Source organism: Poromitra crassiceps, assembly GCF_964638095.1.
Source record: "Poromitra crassiceps genome assembly, chromosome: 2".
Classification (NCBI taxonomy): domain Eukaryota; kingdom Metazoa; phylum Chordata; class Actinopteri; order Beryciformes; family Melamphaidae; genus Poromitra; species Poromitra crassiceps.
Genome location: NC_139624.1, coordinates 66,556,987 through 66,577,150, shown reverse-complemented (window position 1 = coordinate 66,577,150; position 20,164 = coordinate 66,556,987). Strand labels below are relative to the sequence as shown.

General features: G+C 43.5%; 1 protein-coding gene across 1 annotated transcript in view; it reads right to left on the bottom strand.

Annotated features, from left to right (window-relative positions):
* The window catches only part of nav3 (neuron navigator 3), a gene marked incomplete at its 5' end in the record, with an annotated part of 744,909 nt that overhangs the window by 177,006 nt on the left and 547,739 nt on the right, over positions 1-20,164 (bottom strand). The window contains one exon of the mRNA XM_083631970.1: positions 16,300-16,419. Within this exon, the coding sequence (XP_083488096.1) occupies positions 16,300-16,419 (120 nt within the window). The remainder of the gene's footprint in view (positions 1-16,299; positions 16,420-20,164) is intronic.

Here is a 20,164-nt window from a genome sequence, read left to right as displayed (position 1 = left end):
AGAGAGATAACAGTGAAACTATTATCAAAACAGTCGTTCTTCTACACTGTTATTCATTCTCTCTAATTGTGATTACTATACAGCTGTGATTATGAACCATTTTCATATGAAGGACCTAAGTCCACATTAGACCCATGGACCCCTAAGTTGGTGAGATCTGTCTCTGAAAACTCAAATCTGAGTAGTTTTTTAGTTTGACATATGATTTTGTCCTGAATTCTAAGACTGTATTGCAGGTAAAGAGATAACAGTGACACATGATCAAAACAGTCATTCTCCTACACTATGTTATTCATTCTCTCTAATTGTGATTGTGAACATGACAAAGACACAAATACACTGTAACTGTACAATTTAAGGAAAGTAATTCAATTGTTTCCACTTAGCAGTTAACAATCGAAATGTTGAAGAGAGAGGTCGGTGGCGCCATGGCGGTCTTAATTTTTGTTGTCGCAGGGTAGGGCCCCTAATGTGTATTATAAGCACATCTTTCTATGTATTTATGTATTTATTCTTTGTTAAGTATGGTTGTGTCACAGAGAGATACAGTAGCTTATGCATTTCTTAAACACATAGGCTATATCCATTCCATTAAATCCACTCTGTAAAAGTTTTATAATTTTGTCAAAGAATGAATGAATTTAGCTAGTATTCTTTCAAAAGCATAAAAAAAAGTTACTTTGTTTAAATTGTGTGTTGTCAATTTATGTGAGGGTTGGTGCCATTTTGTATGCTGATATCTCACTTAGGAACCAAAACAAATGCATAGCACACTTATCCCCTAAAATAGAGACATAATCAGATTACAGATTACAGAAGATATACTGCATTTAACTGATCTACTGGTCCACTAGCAGGTAAAGAGAGACACTTAGCTCCCATACAGAGAGAGAATGGCAGGTATTGGGCCTAAAATGACCCATGGGTGCTGATCATGACCTCAACCATATGGGAGGTGTCATCAGTCAGAGAGCGGGACAGACAGGGCGCACCCTGTTTCAGCCATGTGTCACCCCAGGGTGCAACCTGATGGGGCTAGGTGGGTAGATGGAAGACACCTCCAGAGAGAGACGGGGAGAGAGAGAGAGAGAGAGAGCGAGAGAGAGTTTTCAGTCTCACTCTCTCTACAGTCATATACATGTAAGTAGCCAGAAGATACTTTTCACACCTTAATAAATGTGCGTAACCACGTTGAACCTGTGGAATATGTGAATCTCTTGTGAATTATGAATCAACTCAGAGGTCAATGATTGACAGAGAGGCTCCTGACTGACCTCAGGGTTTCTACACATTTACATGTCGACATCCCAGACATACCGCACATCCACATCATTATTTCTTGGCTCCATCTGAAGATTTTCAATCAGTCAGTGTCAACTAGGCCAGATCAGTCTATAACTGAAGGCATAATGTGTGTGACATGGCAGTGGGCCTTCAACTGTAGGAAATATGTTGTCATGTTAAGGTCCTATGTGTAGCGTTTCCCAAAACCAAAGATCACATATGAAAAGTGCCCAAAATATCAACCCTGACCCATGAATAAAAATACATGCACTCCTTCACAGTAAGAGGCACAGAGATCATATTCTGGACCCACGTCTGAAGAAATGTGAAGTTGGAGGAGATGTCTTCTCACTTCACTTCACTTCACACACACGCGCACACACACACACACACACACACACACACACACACGTGCACATGCACATGCACATGCACACGCACACACACACACACACACACACACACACACACACACCTGCAAACATTAGGCTGTGAAAAATAATTTTTTCACAAAACTTTTTGTCAAGCTATATGACATGGTTGGTACCAATCGATTTCTAATTTCATATCATACTAGAAACTGCCCTTTCAAAGCTCATTTTCAAAATTGTGATATGTTCCTACTCCTCAGGGTTAATGTGTATTATGTAAAAACTGTCATCTGTGTAATAATAAAAATAAAAGACCCCCGCAGACCACCACAGTTTTGGAACAAATGCACTACACTATTCCTTGAGTAAATCAATACAATCTTAACTTCTTTTTGTTAGAGCACGTTGTATTACTTTCGGAAATCAAAAAAGTTGGTAATGAATTCCATGCCACCATTGCTGGATAACGAACTGTTCTCTGTATCAAACTACACGGAAGCAACAGAAAACAACCCAATAATGATGTCTATATCTGAGGGGGGGATAGGTTACTATAAAATATTTCTGTCTGTGAAGGGGAGGTGGGGGACCTTTCTGTTTTGGGACTATATCTGTGTGCCTGCACACACACACACACACACACACACACACACACACACACACACACACACACACACACACACACACACACACACACACACACACACACACACAGCTGCGTACAGAAATCAACAATGAAACTTGTCCCAATTACCAACACAGCTCACTAAGTTTAGTTTTGGGTGGCGCGACACGCGGCGGCGCGGCAGCATGTTGTTCATTAAGAGACGATGAACAAAGACCGAAGTTTGAGATGCAGATGGAAAGAGAAAGAGAGCGACGACGACAAAACAAGAGAACGTTCCAGACAGTGATGTGACCTCCTCAGGTGCTTCTCCCCCAGAGAAGACGCATTTCTCCTCCTCAGTGTTGGAGACGAGCAAGAGAAAGAAGCAATTGACAGAGAGACAGGAGAGTGATAAAGAGAGAGTGACAGAGATAGAGAGAGAGAGAGAGAGAGAGAGAGAGAGAGAGAGAGAGAGAGACCCACACGGAGACACCAGGGGCCATATCTTACGCCCAGTAGGGCAAGTGTTGTCTTTGCTAGTTTCACTCAGAATCTCCCCTTTTTTTCTTTGACATGAATTAGCATTGGGTCGCTGAAACACTTTGAGTGCTAGAAACTAGCTCACCCTTGCACTGGCACTGGGCTTGAGACATGGCTGCAGGATGCTATAACCTGGCATCACCAGGCTCTCTCTCAAAGGGGAAGGAGCCTGGTGCCTATTCGTGGCAGTGCGTGGTTGGTCTTCCTCTCTAAGACCCGCCCCCCAGTGGTGTTTTCGGCAGTGTTTCCGCTTTGTGTGCTGCAGTATTTTATTTATTTATTTATTTATATGGTGTTAGTTCATTTTATTTTTGTAGCTACATAACTGGCTAGATAACTTGCATCACATGTGTTTCCGTTCATATGACGCCTTGTTTTCAGAGCAGACTTGTTTTTTGGAGCACAGAAAAGTTCCGCGTCCACCAGATCTGCAACGGCCGTTTCTTGTTTTTTACCGGATCACCATGGACTGTAGCTTTGCCCCAGACTACCAGGATGCTAAAAGCTTATTCATGTAAGGCTGTGGGTGTCTCCCTGCTCTCCCTGGGCACCGCCCTCCACGGTGCCACGAGCCTGCACTCATCTATGCTGCATGACAGCAGGGTATCTTTAGAGAGGAGCCTTTAGCCTATATAGGCTCAGTTCATCAATGTTTATGGACGGATCACAGGGGCTAGTCTGAGCTTTAGCTCTGTAGCGGCTCCGAGTGGAAGGGCAGTTTTGGAGAAATCCTTCCATCTTAACTCTCTGAAATTATATCCGAAATAAAGCAATTTATTATTTAAGTTTTAAATTTAAGTTTATTGCATACTGACTCTCAAGCGTTACCACCAGTATGCAATAAAGTTATTGCATACTGACTCTCAAGCGTTACCACCAGTATGAAATAAAGTTGATTGCATACTGGCGATTTAAGGATTTCCTAAGAGTGCAGTTTCAATCCAAACTGGGAACGGTTTGTCCTTTGGTCAGATGCCTTGCTCAAGTACCTCTGAGCGAGGCACTGAAGCCATTTTGAGCTTGTGTGCCCATTGTGTGTCAATGGAGCTGCACATGTCTAAACATAGAGCAGAGAATACAGCAGAACAAACACAGGCCAGATGGTCTCCTGCCACCTGCTGGCCATGAGCGAGCCTGGATTCCATGGCGATACTCGGGGGTGCGTGGGTTTGGGATGGAGCTGCCTGGGGAGTCGTTACGCAGCGAGAGGAGCGTGAAACATAACGAGCCTCGTGGGAACCACGCTTATATACACGCTGTCCACTCACGCCTCTCTGCCTCGCAGGGACGGTCTCTGCTTTACAAGTCTGCCAGGCCCAGGCTAGCAGGGGAGTGAGGGATGTGTGCCTGCATGTGTGTAAGTGTTTGTGTTTTCCTTTTGTTGCTTGTTTGAGGCTGTGCATTAGAAAGTCTGTGTGTGTGTGTGTGTGTGTGTGTGTGTGTGTGTGTGTGTGTGTGTGTGTGTGTGTGTGTGTGTGTGTGTGTGTGTGTCTGTGTGTGTGTGTCCCGAATGCACACACCTACCCAATAACGCCTCATAATAGAAAGGTCGATTTTGATTTTGTGAGCATTGTAATACTTAATAACTTCTCCCCTTTACACCATAGAGAGCCAAAGTTGATGTCACTTCCTGCTTCAACATGCGCACCAGAGAGCTTTTTTTATTTTCTCATAGACATTTCCTAAAATGATTATAAAAAATAGTTTTACTTGGTCAAAACAAAAGGTTCAGCTATATTTAGAAACATAGAACATTTCACTTTGACCAAAACGTAAAAAATAAATAAATTGCGGGTTAAAAAAAAACATTTTTCAAATTTTTGTTGTTTAGTTTAGTTAGTTGGTAGTAAAACTATTTCATTAGCATTTTACAAAATGTATGAGAAAATAAATAAATATAAATAAATGGCGGATGATGGTGCACATCAAGCAGGAAGTGACATCGACTTTGGCTCTCTCTATAAAGAAACTATACGCAACGCTGCTTTCTGCACAAACCTGATTTTGTCCTAAAGCTTCACTGCCTTCATACACTGACTGCTTCACTGCCTCCATACACCAACTGCTTCACTGCCTCCATACACTGACTGCTCTGCAGAAACAAGTTTGAATTAGCGTGCAGCCACGGCCCGTGGCCAGAGGCAAATACAAGGCAGCAAAGCAAAACCAGGCCTGATGACTGTGACACCTATAGCCATTACAGAAGCCCCTCTTCATGCATTGAGCCTGCATTGGGACAGCACACCATGCTTTCTTCAGCGTTACACAGTGGAATTTAATTTGTCTTGGTTTGAACCTGGACCGAGGATATCACCATCTCAAGGCAAAAATGCCCCAAAATAATGCTTCTCTTGAAAGGTAACTCAACCCAAAACAATACAGCTTTTGGGTTTTTGCTGAAGGATTCTGGTCAAAATCTCCACATGTGAGAGTCATCTACACACTGTAATTCTCATGCAGCTGAGAGTGCTCTCTAGGGGTTAGAACCCACTTTTGCAGCTGGGTCTGCCCATTGGCTGATTTCGGTTCCGCTTACATCATCAAGAACCCCTTTCCCACCCAGAGTCAGTCTAAGGCCCGTTTAGGATCCGCTCCCTCTAGGTGAGTCCCAAGTTGAGATGTTAATTTGCATTTTTTTTAAATCCCCAGTAGAGGCAGGCAGGTTTAGTTCCCCTAAAGGAAAAACAGAGGTAGACAACTTGATGTTCATATATTTCAGAAAATGTCTCTGTGATTTAAAACAACCGTCAACATTAGGGGTGGGAATCATCAGAGCCAACCCCGATACGATATTAATATACCACGATGATACCATACGATATTATCACGATTTTAAAAGATCGATACTTGCCCTCCCTGTATCGATACAATATTGCCATGCAAAATATCACAATATGCTGTATTGATTTTTATCCTCACCCCTAGTAACCATCATGCAAGTGCTGGTGTCAGTTCCTCAGTTTCAAAAAACAAGCCAAAGATGGAAAATAAATCCGGGTCAAATCAGGACAGGCAAGACCACAATAAATATTTAATTTGGTTCACTTACAATCTAAAAATAAAGAGGTTGGATGGGAATCTGCGAGTGGGGATGTGTGTGTGTCCGTGTGTGTGTGTGTGTGTGTGTGTGTGTGTGTGCGTGCGTGCGTGCGTGCGTGTGTGTGTGTGTGTGTGTGTGTGTGTGCGTGTGCGTGTGCGTGCGTGGATCCCTAGTGTGTAGGCCTATTGACATATAGTTTAATGGGGGTGGGGGTGGGGTGTGGAGGAGAGAAGACAGGCTTCAAGGCTTCAGAGTTCAATCCTGGTCCTATCTGGACTTTCTGCCCTGCAGGCAGCATCAACGTTTGCACGTAGCCCCTGAGGCTAACACCGCTAACACGCTAACACAGGCTTTAGCTGAGCTTGGGCTTGGTGTGGAGGCCAGGTGAGAGATGCTTAATGCAGCGTGGAGTTAAGACCTGGCAAACAGAAGGGAAGCTTCACAGAGCTCATATTTAACATCCTGTCCGTGTGTTCGCCTCAGGGCCGACAGGAAGGGAGCTCATATTTAACATCCTGTCCGTGTGTTCGCCTCACGGCCGACAGGAAGAGAGCTCATATTTAACATCCTGTCTGTGTGTTCACCTCACGGCCGACAGGAAGGGAGCTCATATTTAACATCCTGTCTGTGTGTTCACCTCACGGCCGACAGGAAGAGAGCTCATATTTAACATCCTGTCCGTGTGTTCACCTCAGGGGCGACAGGAAGAGAGCTCATATTTAACATCCTGTCTGTGTGTTCACCTCAGGGCCATTGAGTTATAATATGAATGGAGAGAGCGTCCCTATCTCCGCCCTGTATGTGTATTGAAGCCAAAATCCGGCCAGATCACTGAACCAGAGTCTGCGCAGTAGTGCCCTTGATTGAGAACCTGTGAGAGCTCCACGCCCCTCTGAACTTTCTTATGTAGAGCTGCTGTTTCTAGAATGCGCACAGTGCGTTGTGTATTTATACACAGTCTAGCTCTGTAAATATAACACTTTAAGTTGTAATATTTTTTGTCTCGCCAAAAGTAACCAGGAAGAGTCCCACTATGAGATCAGTTTATCAAAATTACGCCTGTACGAAAATCTGATTTTGGTTGTCGGAGATTTCTCCTCCGGGCTGCTGTGCTCTCAGCCCGGACCGGAAGTGGAGGCTCCTCTCGGCCTCACTGGGGAAATTATCCGATCCACTGCTGTGTTGATTAAGCTAGCCTAATGTTTCCGTGGCATTTTGATTAACTTTATGATTTAATTCCTTTTGGAGCAAATGTTGGTTTTACAAATCTAACCTTGACGCTTTACGCTACGTTGTTTACTGGTATAGTGTGGGTAGGGCAGCCTGCTGTAACGTTCCATTTAATATAGCTCAGTGGTAACGTTAGCCTAGCTGCCTAGTCTCGTCTCTGTTAACTACCGTATATCCTTACAACAGCTAAGAAAGGAGCTTGTGAAGAACGAACAGCCCCACAGTCAAAGCATTTCTCTGAGATATCCATATAAAAATGTTTGTTGCTTTAATACCAAAAATAAAACCTCTGTTTATGTGACGCTAACGGCTAACCCGTTAGCGATTAGCTCATGGCTGGTGCTTGCGTACTAGGCCCCATCTTATAAAACACATTTCCTGGCAGTTGGACAACCTGGTAAGTTCTGAAAATATGTGTATATTATTGTGTTATTCCAGCTATCGTTATCGGTTGTTAACACATTCAGTGCCAGCGACGCCATATGGCGTCATTAGAAATTTACCGTACAGTGCCAGCGACGCCAAATGGCGTCAATAACTCGAATTTTTTTTTTTGACGGGGGGGTGTCGATCTATGCCTCTTACATCGCCTCTTACAAGATCAGAGGTATTGAATGTGTCTAACCTATTTTACAGAACCCTTAGGTGGCGACAGCGCTCTCCAGATGAGAGAACGTGGAGTGAAACACACAGAAGAAGTCATTGGGGGGAAGGAAATCGCATCGCATCCGTCCGTATGCAGCGGCTTCATTGAAGCAACGTTTAGCTGTGCCCCTGCAGCAGCCAATCTGCTATCACAATTGAGCACCTCGGTGTCCGCTGCAACAGCCTCCGTGTCCGCTGCAACACATGATCAGCCGTGGATTTGTTATTATTCTCAACTCGAAGCATGGGAGCTGGTACACGCGGCTGTAAAAAAGCAGGATCTAGCGACCTTTTTCAGTGCTGAGCACAGGCAGATAAAACAGCAGAGCAGAGAGATACTCCTCCCACAACGGGGGGGGGGGGGGAGGAGGAGGGGGGGAGGTGGGCACGCAGAGCCAAGTACACAACACAGACCCAGACAGCAGGACAGGGTTGGCAAACGCAAGCCAGAATATCCGATGCCCACCAGCAGCAAAAGATCAGCAAGAAGCTGCAACCAGCAGCGCATGCAGGCGCCAGCGCTGCTGGTTTCAGCTAAAAATATTATTCTTCCAAACAAAATTCCCTTGCCTTCACTGTTTTATTGAAGGAAATTATTTTTGAGGTGTGACTACATCAGAAAATTAGCTTCAGAGTCAGTGATGTGCTTGAAATGTTTAATTTCACAAAAGGCTCATTATCTCAGCTCGTAGAAAAAAAGCTCTGTTTTTCGTTCAATCAAGCTATCTTCTCCGGCTCATAACTAAAGAACGGAAAATGGGATCAATAAACTTTTTTTTGCAGGTGATAGAAGAGAGTCTCATCGTTATTTGTGCGTGTTCAGTGTTTACATAGTAATTATTAAAGAAATTATATGACTGTTTTAAAATGCATTGCGGCCTATGTGGCACAGCAAGCAACCTTTTGCCCAAGGGCCGTGGCACTGAAAGTGTTAAGTTATAGTAATATTAAGCCGATAAATAATGAAAAACAGCCGACTAGCGAAAGTGGCTAACGCTATTACTAACGTAGCTGGAGTAACTACTAAAACACATATTTTCTGAACTTACTTCAGTCCCCAACCAACGTTAATTCCTCGCGTGCCTTTCTCAAAACAATGTTATTTTTATTGCGGTCCATTGATATGTCTGATAGCCAGCACAGCCACCCCGACCTCCAGGGAGCAACTACCCGTGCTAAGAGCCTCTGTCCCGGGCCCACACACCCAGCAGAGCCACCCAGACCTCCAGGCAGCGTTACATGATGAAAGCACAAAGCAGCACTGTGTCCTGTCTATGTAAAACTAACGCTAGTTCTATACTGTGAAGAGCCTGTCCAGCCAATGACGGCTTGAGACTGGCTGCCACAGCTGTCAATCATCCATTTTTATCCCTTTTTATACGTCAAATAACTACTTAAAAACAAACTGATCAGAAAAATGACCACTTGCACAGGCATTAGCATGATAATGACTATCTAAAATGATACAAACCACCTTTGGAAAAAAATGATCTGACGTATACTGTGATTATTTCGGTTTTGATTTTCCCATCCACTAACATGGGGAGGCGGGCCTTGTGACCTAATACTGGATTCAGCCACCAGAGCGGCGATCTAACATGCAGTGGCTTCACTGAACCAGTCTGATGCCCAGTCCATATTATAATAGGTCCATGCTCAGGGCCGGCAGGAAGAGAGCTCATATTTAACATCCTGTCTGTGTGTTCACCTCAGGGCCGACAGGAAGAGAGCTCATATTTAACATCCTGTCTGTGTGTTCACCTCAGGGCCGACAGGAAGAGAGCTCATATTTAACATCCTGTCTGTGTGTTCACCTCAGGGCCCACAGGAAGAGAGCTCATATTTAACATCCTGTCTGTGTGTTCACCTCAGGGCCGACAGGAAGAGAGCTCTGTGACTGACAGGGGCAGATTAGAGTGTATCTGCACCTGCGCTCAGGTTCGCTCTGATTTGATGCTCAGTCCATCACAGATAATCAGGCGTGCCCCCGGCCCGGCTGCCCGCTCGCCCGTCCGTCCATCCGTCCGTCCGTCCCGCCAGCCCGCCAGCAGTTTGGCTGGCAGTTTGGCTGTTTGTTGAGTCCTCCAGTAAGATTAATTATTGTTCCAAATAAAGTGGATTCAGTTCTAAAAGGAGCTGACTGGACAGGTTGTATGTCACTCAGGGTTTCCCTCAGTGTAATTAATGCAAGTGCGGGCAATGGCCCACCAGGCCGAAATTGACCCGAAATTGTGTGTGCCTAATTTTGCCTAGCCTTTTTTTTTTGCTTATTTTTTAAGCTTTCTCAATTCCACGATTCCATCGATGATTCTGTTCAAAGAAACGGACCGGGCCCTACCTTGATTGATTGATTGAAACAATTTATTTCAAACAGTTAAAACAATACATAAAGTGAAAAAACCAGTAAACATAACAGTCTAATAGACTTCATCAAAAGCAAACTCAAACATAAAAAAGGCTAACTGTTTGAAAAGGGGCAGGAAGAAGCCTAGGCTTATCTAGTCCTGCCCCCAAATCATTCATAAACAAATTCATACATCCCTATGCATATCTCAACTCCCACGCTCCTCCACACACGCTCATGTATACATGTATACACATACATACATACATACATACATACATACATATATATGTATGTATATACATATATGTGTATACAAACTTACCCATACACACACAATATCATAAATCCACCCACATATCCCTATCAATACTTATTCCTAATAATACATTCCAATATTACCCCAATAAGCCAATGCTTTGATATTAACTTGTGTTGAACCACATCTAAGAATTTATCCAATGTACACAACAATTCTATACATAATGTATATTACAATATAATATACATCATGCACACCATATATTATACATTATATGCATAATAACTTCATTACACATACAATAATTTTTATACATATATGTATATTAATGCTGCCATCAGTCTGACGCTGGGCTGCTGTCACAAAATACACATGGCCCTGTCAAAAGAGACTTGCCACCGGGCCGAACAACGTTTCTGGGGGAAACCCTGGACACTGGTCCCGAAGCAGGGCAGCGAAAGTAATCTAGTAGCGGAGACGAGAACATTAGCTCCCGGCCAACTCCGTTGGCAGAGGTAATAAAGAGACATTTGGCGTCCAAACGTTTGAGTGGCAGTGGCAGTGTATCTGATCTGATCATCTCTCCCATTGTCCTGAACGGCGGGACTCATTAAAATCCCACTGGCCCCATGGGTCGCTGCCCGCCCGCCAGCAGCCTCTCTGAAGCCCTGTGATGACAGCCACAGCCTGACAGCTTTCAATCAATAGCAAGTCTCTGCTTCTCGCCTCAAGGACATTTCCTCATTTCCTTGACACTCTATCTTTCCTTTGTTCTTTATCTTAACTTAACTTAAAAGACAAGACAAGTCACGCGCGCTGGCCGCCCGCCACATGTGACAAGTCACATCAGCGATGAGCAAACTCAACACGTTTGGTACAAAGCTGATATGCAGAGTGGATTTGCTCCCCATGCTTTCAACACAGGCTGGAAACTCCTCTGTGCTCACGCAAAACTTCAGACTCATACCTGCTCTACCATATCTTACCTTCAGACTCAAACCTGCTCTACCTTATCTTACCTTCAGACTCATTCCTGCTCTGCCATACATGTATCTTACCTCCAGACTTGCATTTGGGTGTTTGTATCTTATCTTTCTCATTAGCTCCTATTTCTCTCATTCCTTCTCCAACCTCTTTTGTGACAGGAATAATGTGGGAGCTCTTTCATACACTGCAAAATATAATGATTTACAAGGATAAAAAAAACAGCACAAATAAAAAATTACACTCACAGATAGGCTATTGCATTTACCGCACAAGCGAACAGGTAGCTGACATACAACACTTAGATCGGTAATGTCACTGCTGTTTGCTTGCATGCTATGTTGTTAATCAAGTGCTCTCCATGGTGACTGTTTTAGTGGAAACTGCCGGTTATTTGCACACCTGTACCAGGAGACAGGTGCATAGGAGAAGATTGGGAAGCCAGCAGAGCTTAAGAAGAGACTGTCTCCACTGGCAAGTAAAACATTTATCTATGGGGGGTGCGTGGGGGTAGGTCTGCACCAAGAGATTGCCTTATTTTCTCATGTTTCATTTGCAAGTCTAGAATCTCTTCTTATCCTGGACTGTTTTAGTGGCAAATGTGAATGGTTGAGATGATGGACCTTCAGTTTCTGCTTGGAAACGTTCAACCAAATCCAGCTTTTCCTCACCAGAACCAAACGTTTTCCTCACGCACACACTTCCAACACACACAGTCCAGTGGGTTTTCCAAACAAACATCCACCTCGCTCTATAGTTGAAAGTGAACGGTAACTAGCAAAATCTGCCGCTCCGTCAGAGAGCACCTTGTAGTCCATGGGCCAAACACCAAAATTTCACATATCGGTACCACTCAAGTGGGCAAATTCTAATCATGATTTTTGAACATGTATATATCCATAGATGATATTTTAGTATGATAGCCTTTCCAGAATGGTAGCTTTCTCACGGTTATCAGCTCATGAAGTTAGCCAGCCCCTACAATAATTTGGATTCTAGGTGCTGATGCATATCCTATTCTAGGCTCTTTTTAGGACCTTTACTCATGTTTGATGAGAATATCTTTGATATAATTTTAAAGGGTAGCTTCCTAGCTTTCATTTAACCTCAGTTGTGTGTCTCTCTGACAAATACAGAGGTCACAGGAGCTCCTCAAACTGTCAGTGACATTCGTTTTTCCACAATTTTTGTCTAAACTATAGTTTTATTTCAGCACTGTGGCATCTAGGAACATCAGAGATACAAACAACAAACACTGGAATACTCACAGGACTATAAGGATTCAGAAAAGGTATCATGTGCCCATACTATCCCATCGTGAGGGGTGAATGTGGCCCTTAAGGTAGAAGAATGACTTCTCAAGGGAAATGAGCCAGAGCCCTAAATTTAACAAATCGGTACCAGCCAGGTGGGCAAATTTTACTTGTGATTTTTTAAAATTCATATACATCCCTAGATTATGTTTTTATATGATAGACCTTGATGACTGGTAGCTTATTAGTGCTTATCCCCTCTTAAATTATGGACTGCTGTCGTTCAAAACTAGGAAAGTGCCCTCCCTGGAAATAATCTTTCTTTCATTATCCATTGCCTAGGGTGTGTCTGGACTACTGTTAATATTACATAGATATAGGCAAACTATCCTATGATATTGTACATACTACACTATACTATACTATACTATACTATACTATACTAGATAGACTATGCTTGTCTACTAAAGTGGCACATTTCTCAGTCAAAAACAGAGTAAATTGACACGTTTCTCAGTCAAAAATAGTTTTATTTGTGTTACATTATATGAACAGCCACATTCAAAATGTTTCCAGTCTTTCAGGACAATATTGGGACAATCTACCCTTCCTGAGACACCATGCCACCCACGAGGGCAACACCATCATCGTCATTCACATCTGAGTGTGCTGGTTGGCACATTTTTGTAGTTTGCACAGGTTTGTGCACTTCAGACCATTATTGAGACCTGTGCACTCTGGTGGTTTGCACGACCTCACACACTTGCAGGAGAGCAACTGCAAAACAGTCTGGTGCTGGGGAACCGCACATCCACTGGATTTCAAGCTGCCCCTCATCGTCTGTGGTCCACCCATGGTCCTTGGGGCTTGGTACAGATGGCTGGGTTTGAAGAGACCGTCTAGAGATTGCAGTCTGATCTTTTGCATGAATGGAATGCATTAATAGCCAATCCTCAAATGGTGGAAGCTGGCTGGACTTGACCTCCCCACGTCTGGTGCAGAAAAGTTGGTATCGGAGGAGGTTGACATCTGTAATGTGTGTAGAGGTTACATATACATAATACATGTGGCACATGATTTCCAGCAGCTCCTTGAAGAGCTCATTAGAGACATCCCAAGCACGGCCGAGCTCAAGGAAGGCTTCTTGATATGTCCTGTCTGTTCAGGGTGCCCACTTTTCCGTGTCCTGCAAATACGCTGACAGTGTTGCAGCCAGTGAACGTGTGCATGCCAATCAAGGCGCCAGCAATACTATCGCCGCGTGATTTGCATAGTTTGGTGATGTCCTCGAACATTGTCTTGTTCTGTGTTCCACATTTTTGGTACATTGGGCATGGGATGTCCTTGCTCCAACCCAGAGTCAGTAGCAGGACATCTGTGTCTGCCATGATGATCACTGCCTTGAAGCCAGACTCTGCTACATGGAGAGCATGCATTACGGCAGGTTCACACACACGCCTAGAGCGACGCCTAGGCATATAGGCATTGCTTCATGCACGCTAGGCGCCTATTTGCGTTCACACAGGACGCCACACTGAAGCCCCACTCTGCGCTACGCTGATCACATGAGCAGTGGTTTTTTACACTTTTCAGATCTGATTTATAGCATGGGTGAGTCCTCTTTTTTATTGCAATGTGCAAGTGACGATGTCTGTCTATTTCCTGGCCGGCTGTAATTGTTATTTTCCCTCGTGTAATCAAAACATTTGCGCTGCTTAGGCGTTGCTTAAAGCGTCGCTCAAGGCGTGTGTGTGAACCCGCCGTTAGCATGCAAGTGTCAGCTTCTTTCTGAGAGGATTTGAGCTGTGTTACCTCCTCCCATTGGTTCTTGTTGATTTTGAAGTAGACTACTTCACAGGTAACATATAAGGCCTTGTCTTGTAGTTTCTATCTGTGTTTGGGTCCTTTCCATTCCTCAAACAAGAATTTGATCAGACTGACTTTGCTGGCAGCGCTGTAGAGCAGTTTCCTCCACTGCTGGATGTTGTGGCTGGAATCATGCAGGTTAGCTACATCTGGCGGGGCAACAGTTGCAGTTGACAAGCTGACAAACTCATATTGATCTGGACTGAGTGGATTCACAAAGGAGTTTCCCATGATATCAACAATGGACTGTACTTTAAGGACCATAGGTGGACCACAGATGATGAGGGGCAGCTTGAAATCCAGTGGATGCACGGTTCCCCAGCACCAGGTGCCGTCTTGCAGTTGCTGTCCTGCAAGTGTGTGAGGTCGTGCAAACCACCAGAGTGCACATGTCTCAATAACGGTCTGAAATGCACAAACCTGTGCAAACTACAAACATGTGCCAACCAACACAGTGAAGAAGAGCTTGCTGCACAGCTGACAGACTCAGATGTGAATGACGATGATGGTGTTGCCCTCGTGGATGACATGGTCTCAGGAAGGGTAGATTGTCCTAATACTGTGTTGAAAGACTGGAAACATTTTGAATGTAGCCGTACATATACCGTAACACAAATAAAACAATTTCTGACTGAAAAGCGTGCCAATTTACCCTCTTTTTGACTGGGAAATGTGCCAATTTAGTAGACAATTAAGTATAGCATATATATCTATCTAGTATAGTATAGTATGGTATGGTATGTATAGTATCATAGGATAGCATGCCTATATCTAGACATGTAATATTAACAGTTAGTAGTCCAGACACCCCAGGGAGAGGATATAATGAAAGAAATATGATTTCCCATAATTCCCATAAGTCCATAATTTAAGAGGGGTGGTTAAGCACTAATAAGCTACCATGGTCATAGGAATTTAAAAAAATCACAAGTAGAATTTCTCCAACCGGATGGTACCGATATCTTACATTTTGGGTTCTGGCCCATTTCCCTCGAGAAGGCATTCTTCTACCAAATTCAAAGGGCAAAATTCACCCCTCACGATGGGATAGTATGGGTTCATTATACCTTTTCTGAATCCTTATAGTCCTATATGAGTATTCCAGTGTTTGTTGTTTGTGTCTCTGATGTTCCTAGATGCCACAGTGCTGAAATAAAGACTATAATTTAGGCGAAAACTGTGGAAAAATGAATGTCACTGACACTTTGAAGAGCCCATGTGAGCTCTTTATTTGTCAGACAGACACACAACTGAGCTCAAATGAAAGCTAAGAAGCTACCCTTTACAATGTTGTCAAACATGTTATCATAGAACATGGTTAAAGGTCCTGAGCCTAAAATAGGTTATGGATCAGCACCTAGAATCGAATTTATTGTAGGGGTTTGCTAACTTCATGAGCCGATAACTGTGACAAAGCTGCCATTCTGCAAAGGCTATCATACTAAAATATCATCTATGGATATATACCTGTTCAAAAATCATGATTAGAATTTGTCCACTTGAGTGGTACCGATATGTGCAATTTTTGTGTTTGGCCCATGGACTAAATAGGGGAAAATAAGAAAATGTCCAATAAATATGAAAAGCTACTGCTGTGGAAAGGCTATCATATATTAATTTACTTATATTGACCCTATAAACAATTTAGCATAGGTAAAGTTTTGCCCACCCATATGGTACTGATATCTGGTCTGGCCCATGGACTATTGGGAACTGAAACTTTTCTCCTGTCGTTCTGGATAGGAGCATCAGCTACACATGGAAAATGGAAATCCAAATGGAAATTGTAAACATTGGATGCAAATTATATTCACAGTTTTCTCTCATCTCTCCAGTATCCAGTATGTGGATGAGTGACAGACTGGGTCCTTACCTGTCGATGTCTCCCTGCACATCTTTGCCTCCTCTCTGGGAGAGTTCTCTGGAAGAGGCCACGTCTGAGGTCCGGCCGGCGGTCCGTGCATACAGATGAAGGCCGCCGTCTGTGAGGTACCTGTGAGATGAGGACTAATTAGTCTGTGAGGTACCTGTGAGAGGACTAATTAGTCTGTGAGGTACCTGTGAGAGGACTAATTAGTCTGTGAGGTACCTGTGAGAGGACTAATTAGTCTGTGAGGTACTTGTGAGAGGACTAATTAGTCTGTGAGGTACCTGTGAGAGGACTAATTAGCCTGTGGGGTACCTGTGAGAGGACTAATTAGTATGTGAGGTACCTGTGAGAGGAGGATTAATTAGTCTGCGAGGTACCTGTGAGAGGAGGACTAATTAGTCTGTGAGGTACCTGTGAGAGGAGGACTAATTAGTCTGTGAGGTACCTGTGAGAGGAGGACTAATTAGTCTGTGAGGTACCTGTGAGAGGAGGACTAATTACTAAATAGTCTGTGAGGTACCTGTGAGAGGACTAATTAGTCTGTGAGGTACCTGTGAGAGGAGGACTAAAGAGTTAATTTGTGGACCAGCGATGTCATTTTGTGCATGAATGACATCACTGGTCTACAAATTCGCTCAAATCAACTCTCAATAACTGTCAAACTAAATGAATTCCTGCAAAACTGTTTACAGTTTTTGAATATATTAGTGATTTTGTAATGATACAAAGCTGGTTGAAAATCAGCAGAGTTCCTTTAAGAATGTGAATGCATACGAATATTGTGTGTGCTTGAGTGTGCAAATGTGATGATACCGTATGTGTATGGGAGTCTGTGTGTGTAGCCTCTCTGTGAATGTGTGTGTGGTGGGAGGTTGTGGGGCGCCAGGTTGCTATCAGATACGGCTGATGGGACATGAGGATAGTTAGCGTTGAGCTAATTAGCCTCATAATTCAGCTAATCACCTTTCCCTCCCAACTTGCTGCTACATTTTCCCTGCTTGTGTGTGTGTGTGTGTGCGTGCGTGCGTGCGTGCGTGCGTGTGTGCGTGCGTACGTGCGTGCGTGTGTGTGTGTGTGTGTGTGTGCGTGCGTGCGCAGACATTCACAGGCATTCAGATAATTGCTTTTTAGCACACTTCTCTCTTCCTCAAGGCAGAGCGGCATTCATCGCTATTGAGTCGATCAAGGTTGGTTGCCTACACACACACACACGCACACACACACACACACACACACATACACACACACACACACACACACACACACAGTCGTGGTGTTTAATGAAGGACACTGACTCATCTGTTCTCATTCTCTAGCTGTGTCAGTGAGTTGAGGTGACTCATCTCTTCTCATTGTGGAGCTGTGTCAGTGAGTTGAGGTGACTCATCTGTTCTCATTGTGGAGCTGTGTCAGTGAGTTGAGGTGACTCATCTCTTCTCATTGTGGAGCTGTGTCAGTTAGTCGAGGTGACTCATCTCTTCTCATTGTGGAGCTGTGTCAGTGAGTTGAGGTGACTCATGTCTTCTCATTGTGGAGCGGTGTCAGTGAGTTGAGGTGGCTCCAGGTTTCTGTGAGTGTGACAAACCAGCTGCAGCCTTGGCGGATGGCAGGGAAGCCATTTTTCTTAAAGTGCACCGTATACGCATTCGCTGATCTGAGGCCTTGGCGCCTTTGAACGATGACAATGTGTCTAAACCGTGAACTTCTGTGGACTGAATTGAATTTACATTGCGGCATTGAATGGGAATTTGTCACATTGATTGAATATATGGCCCTTTACACACAACAAATGGCCTTCTAGTGATGACTATTGCAGCAGGAATGAAGTACGAGGCCAATCCATCTGAACGCCGGTGTCTTACACATGAGAAAGATGCACTGTTTCTGTCTTTAAAGCCCCGCCTCCAGTCACTTTGTCATACCTGACAGTACACCATTGATGTTCTATGAAAACGTCCACTAACTGCCACATCATGGCTGTAGCACTGTTGTCCAAAAAGGATAAGAGCCTCGCTCCTGCCTTCAATATACAATCTTTGTCTCCCTTCCAGGCGTAGACCAGAAACAGCCCTATACGCCACAAAATGTTTGTCCAGAAGCCACAATATTGGCATAAATATCAACAACCAGCCAACAAATATCAAAGCTGGTGCTTATGGAAAGAGCGTGACTCAAACTGATTGACAATATCAAACAGTGGCGTTTTGTTACCACATAACTAATGTAGCTCACAGAGCTAACAGCTAGCTAATGACAGAGGCTAACGCCAGCTATTTAATGTAACTACATACTGTAATGTGTTATCTGAATATCATACGTCAGTCTTTAGCCAACCATAATGTCTGACGTCATCACCCATTTTTGCCAACAGCTTATTTTTGGGACTTTGAGGGAAAAAATAAGGTTATTTGTCAACAAAATACACTGGCGAACCCTGTGGCTAATCAACAGAGTAGGGAAACATAGCTACAGAAGATATTTTAAGAAATATCTTAAAAATGACAAAAATGACTGGAGGGGGGCTTTAAATGCAAATTATGTGCTTGATGCTTATGCATAAAACCAGGAATATGATTATCCACCACGAAAGGATTACATGAAGGAGTCAAGACTCATTTCATTTTCAGTTCAAGTTTTTCATATTTACTGTAACCGTGACACAAATCTTTCTCTAACCTTAAGCTGTTTTTGTTGCCTAACCTGAACCCAAGTTTTAGTTGCCTAAACAAAAACAAACAATTGGTGAACCTTTCTAAACCTTTTCACCTTATGTAGAAGAGACAGTCTGGCTTGAGAGACTAACCGGAAGTGTAAACACAATCTGAAGTTCTGATTGTGTTTACACTTTCTGTGACTCATAAACCTAGTCTGACCTATATGTGAGTCAAACTAGGTTTGACCAGGTGAGTCAGACTAGTTTGAGCAGGTAAATCAGCCGGCGTTTTGAACAGGAAGTCGTGACACAATGGGTCAAGTGGGCGCGCTACATAAGGTGAATAGAGCAAAATGTTTCCCATGAGAGATGAAAAATAGCGATTGTGATAGTGTCCATTTTGTGTTATTGCCACATAATTGTTGCATGGTGAAGATACATCATGTTCACATTATTACAACACATCATGTGCATTTCAGAGTTCACACTCATTTCACAGAACGCTCAGGTCTAGACTCATGCAGACTTAAAGCAGAAACTGCTAAAGGAACAGTACACCCAAAAATGAAGATTGTGTCATCTACTACAAAGGTGAAGGTTTTCCAACTGAGGTCAGTGGTGACTAGGGGTTATCAAAACCACTCATCGACACTGTGCATCACAGGAATAAACTATGTAAATAAATGAATGAATTGATCATGTTCTACATCAGTGATACTCAACTTGCGGCATGTTAATGTCATTCTGGCCAATACTCCACTTCTGTTATAGCATTTCAGTCTGGAATATGGAATATCTTTCAATAATCTTTGATTTAGCTGCTAATTGTCAAATACCACCGTCTGCTTGCTACCCAGGCACTTATGTATGTACTTAACCTAACTAACTTAACCTAACTAACTATCCGGCGTGCACAACATTGTCAGACTAAACTCCGGCTGACACCCCAAAAACCTACAATCCGCTACAGAAAAATGTATATTGTTTTTTTATTAACTGGCCCCTGGCCTCCTATCATTTCACAAAAGTGGCCCCCGGGCAAAGCAAGTTGAGTATCCCTGTTCTACATGATGCCATGTTAAATCAACAGAACTGAAGGTATTTAGAGAGGGAAAGACTCGTCTATGTTGTTACTGCAGTCGAACAGTCGCTATCTCCAGCTCAGACAAGGGTTTAGCGGCTCATTGTAAACAGCCTCTCAGAGCCAATCAGGAC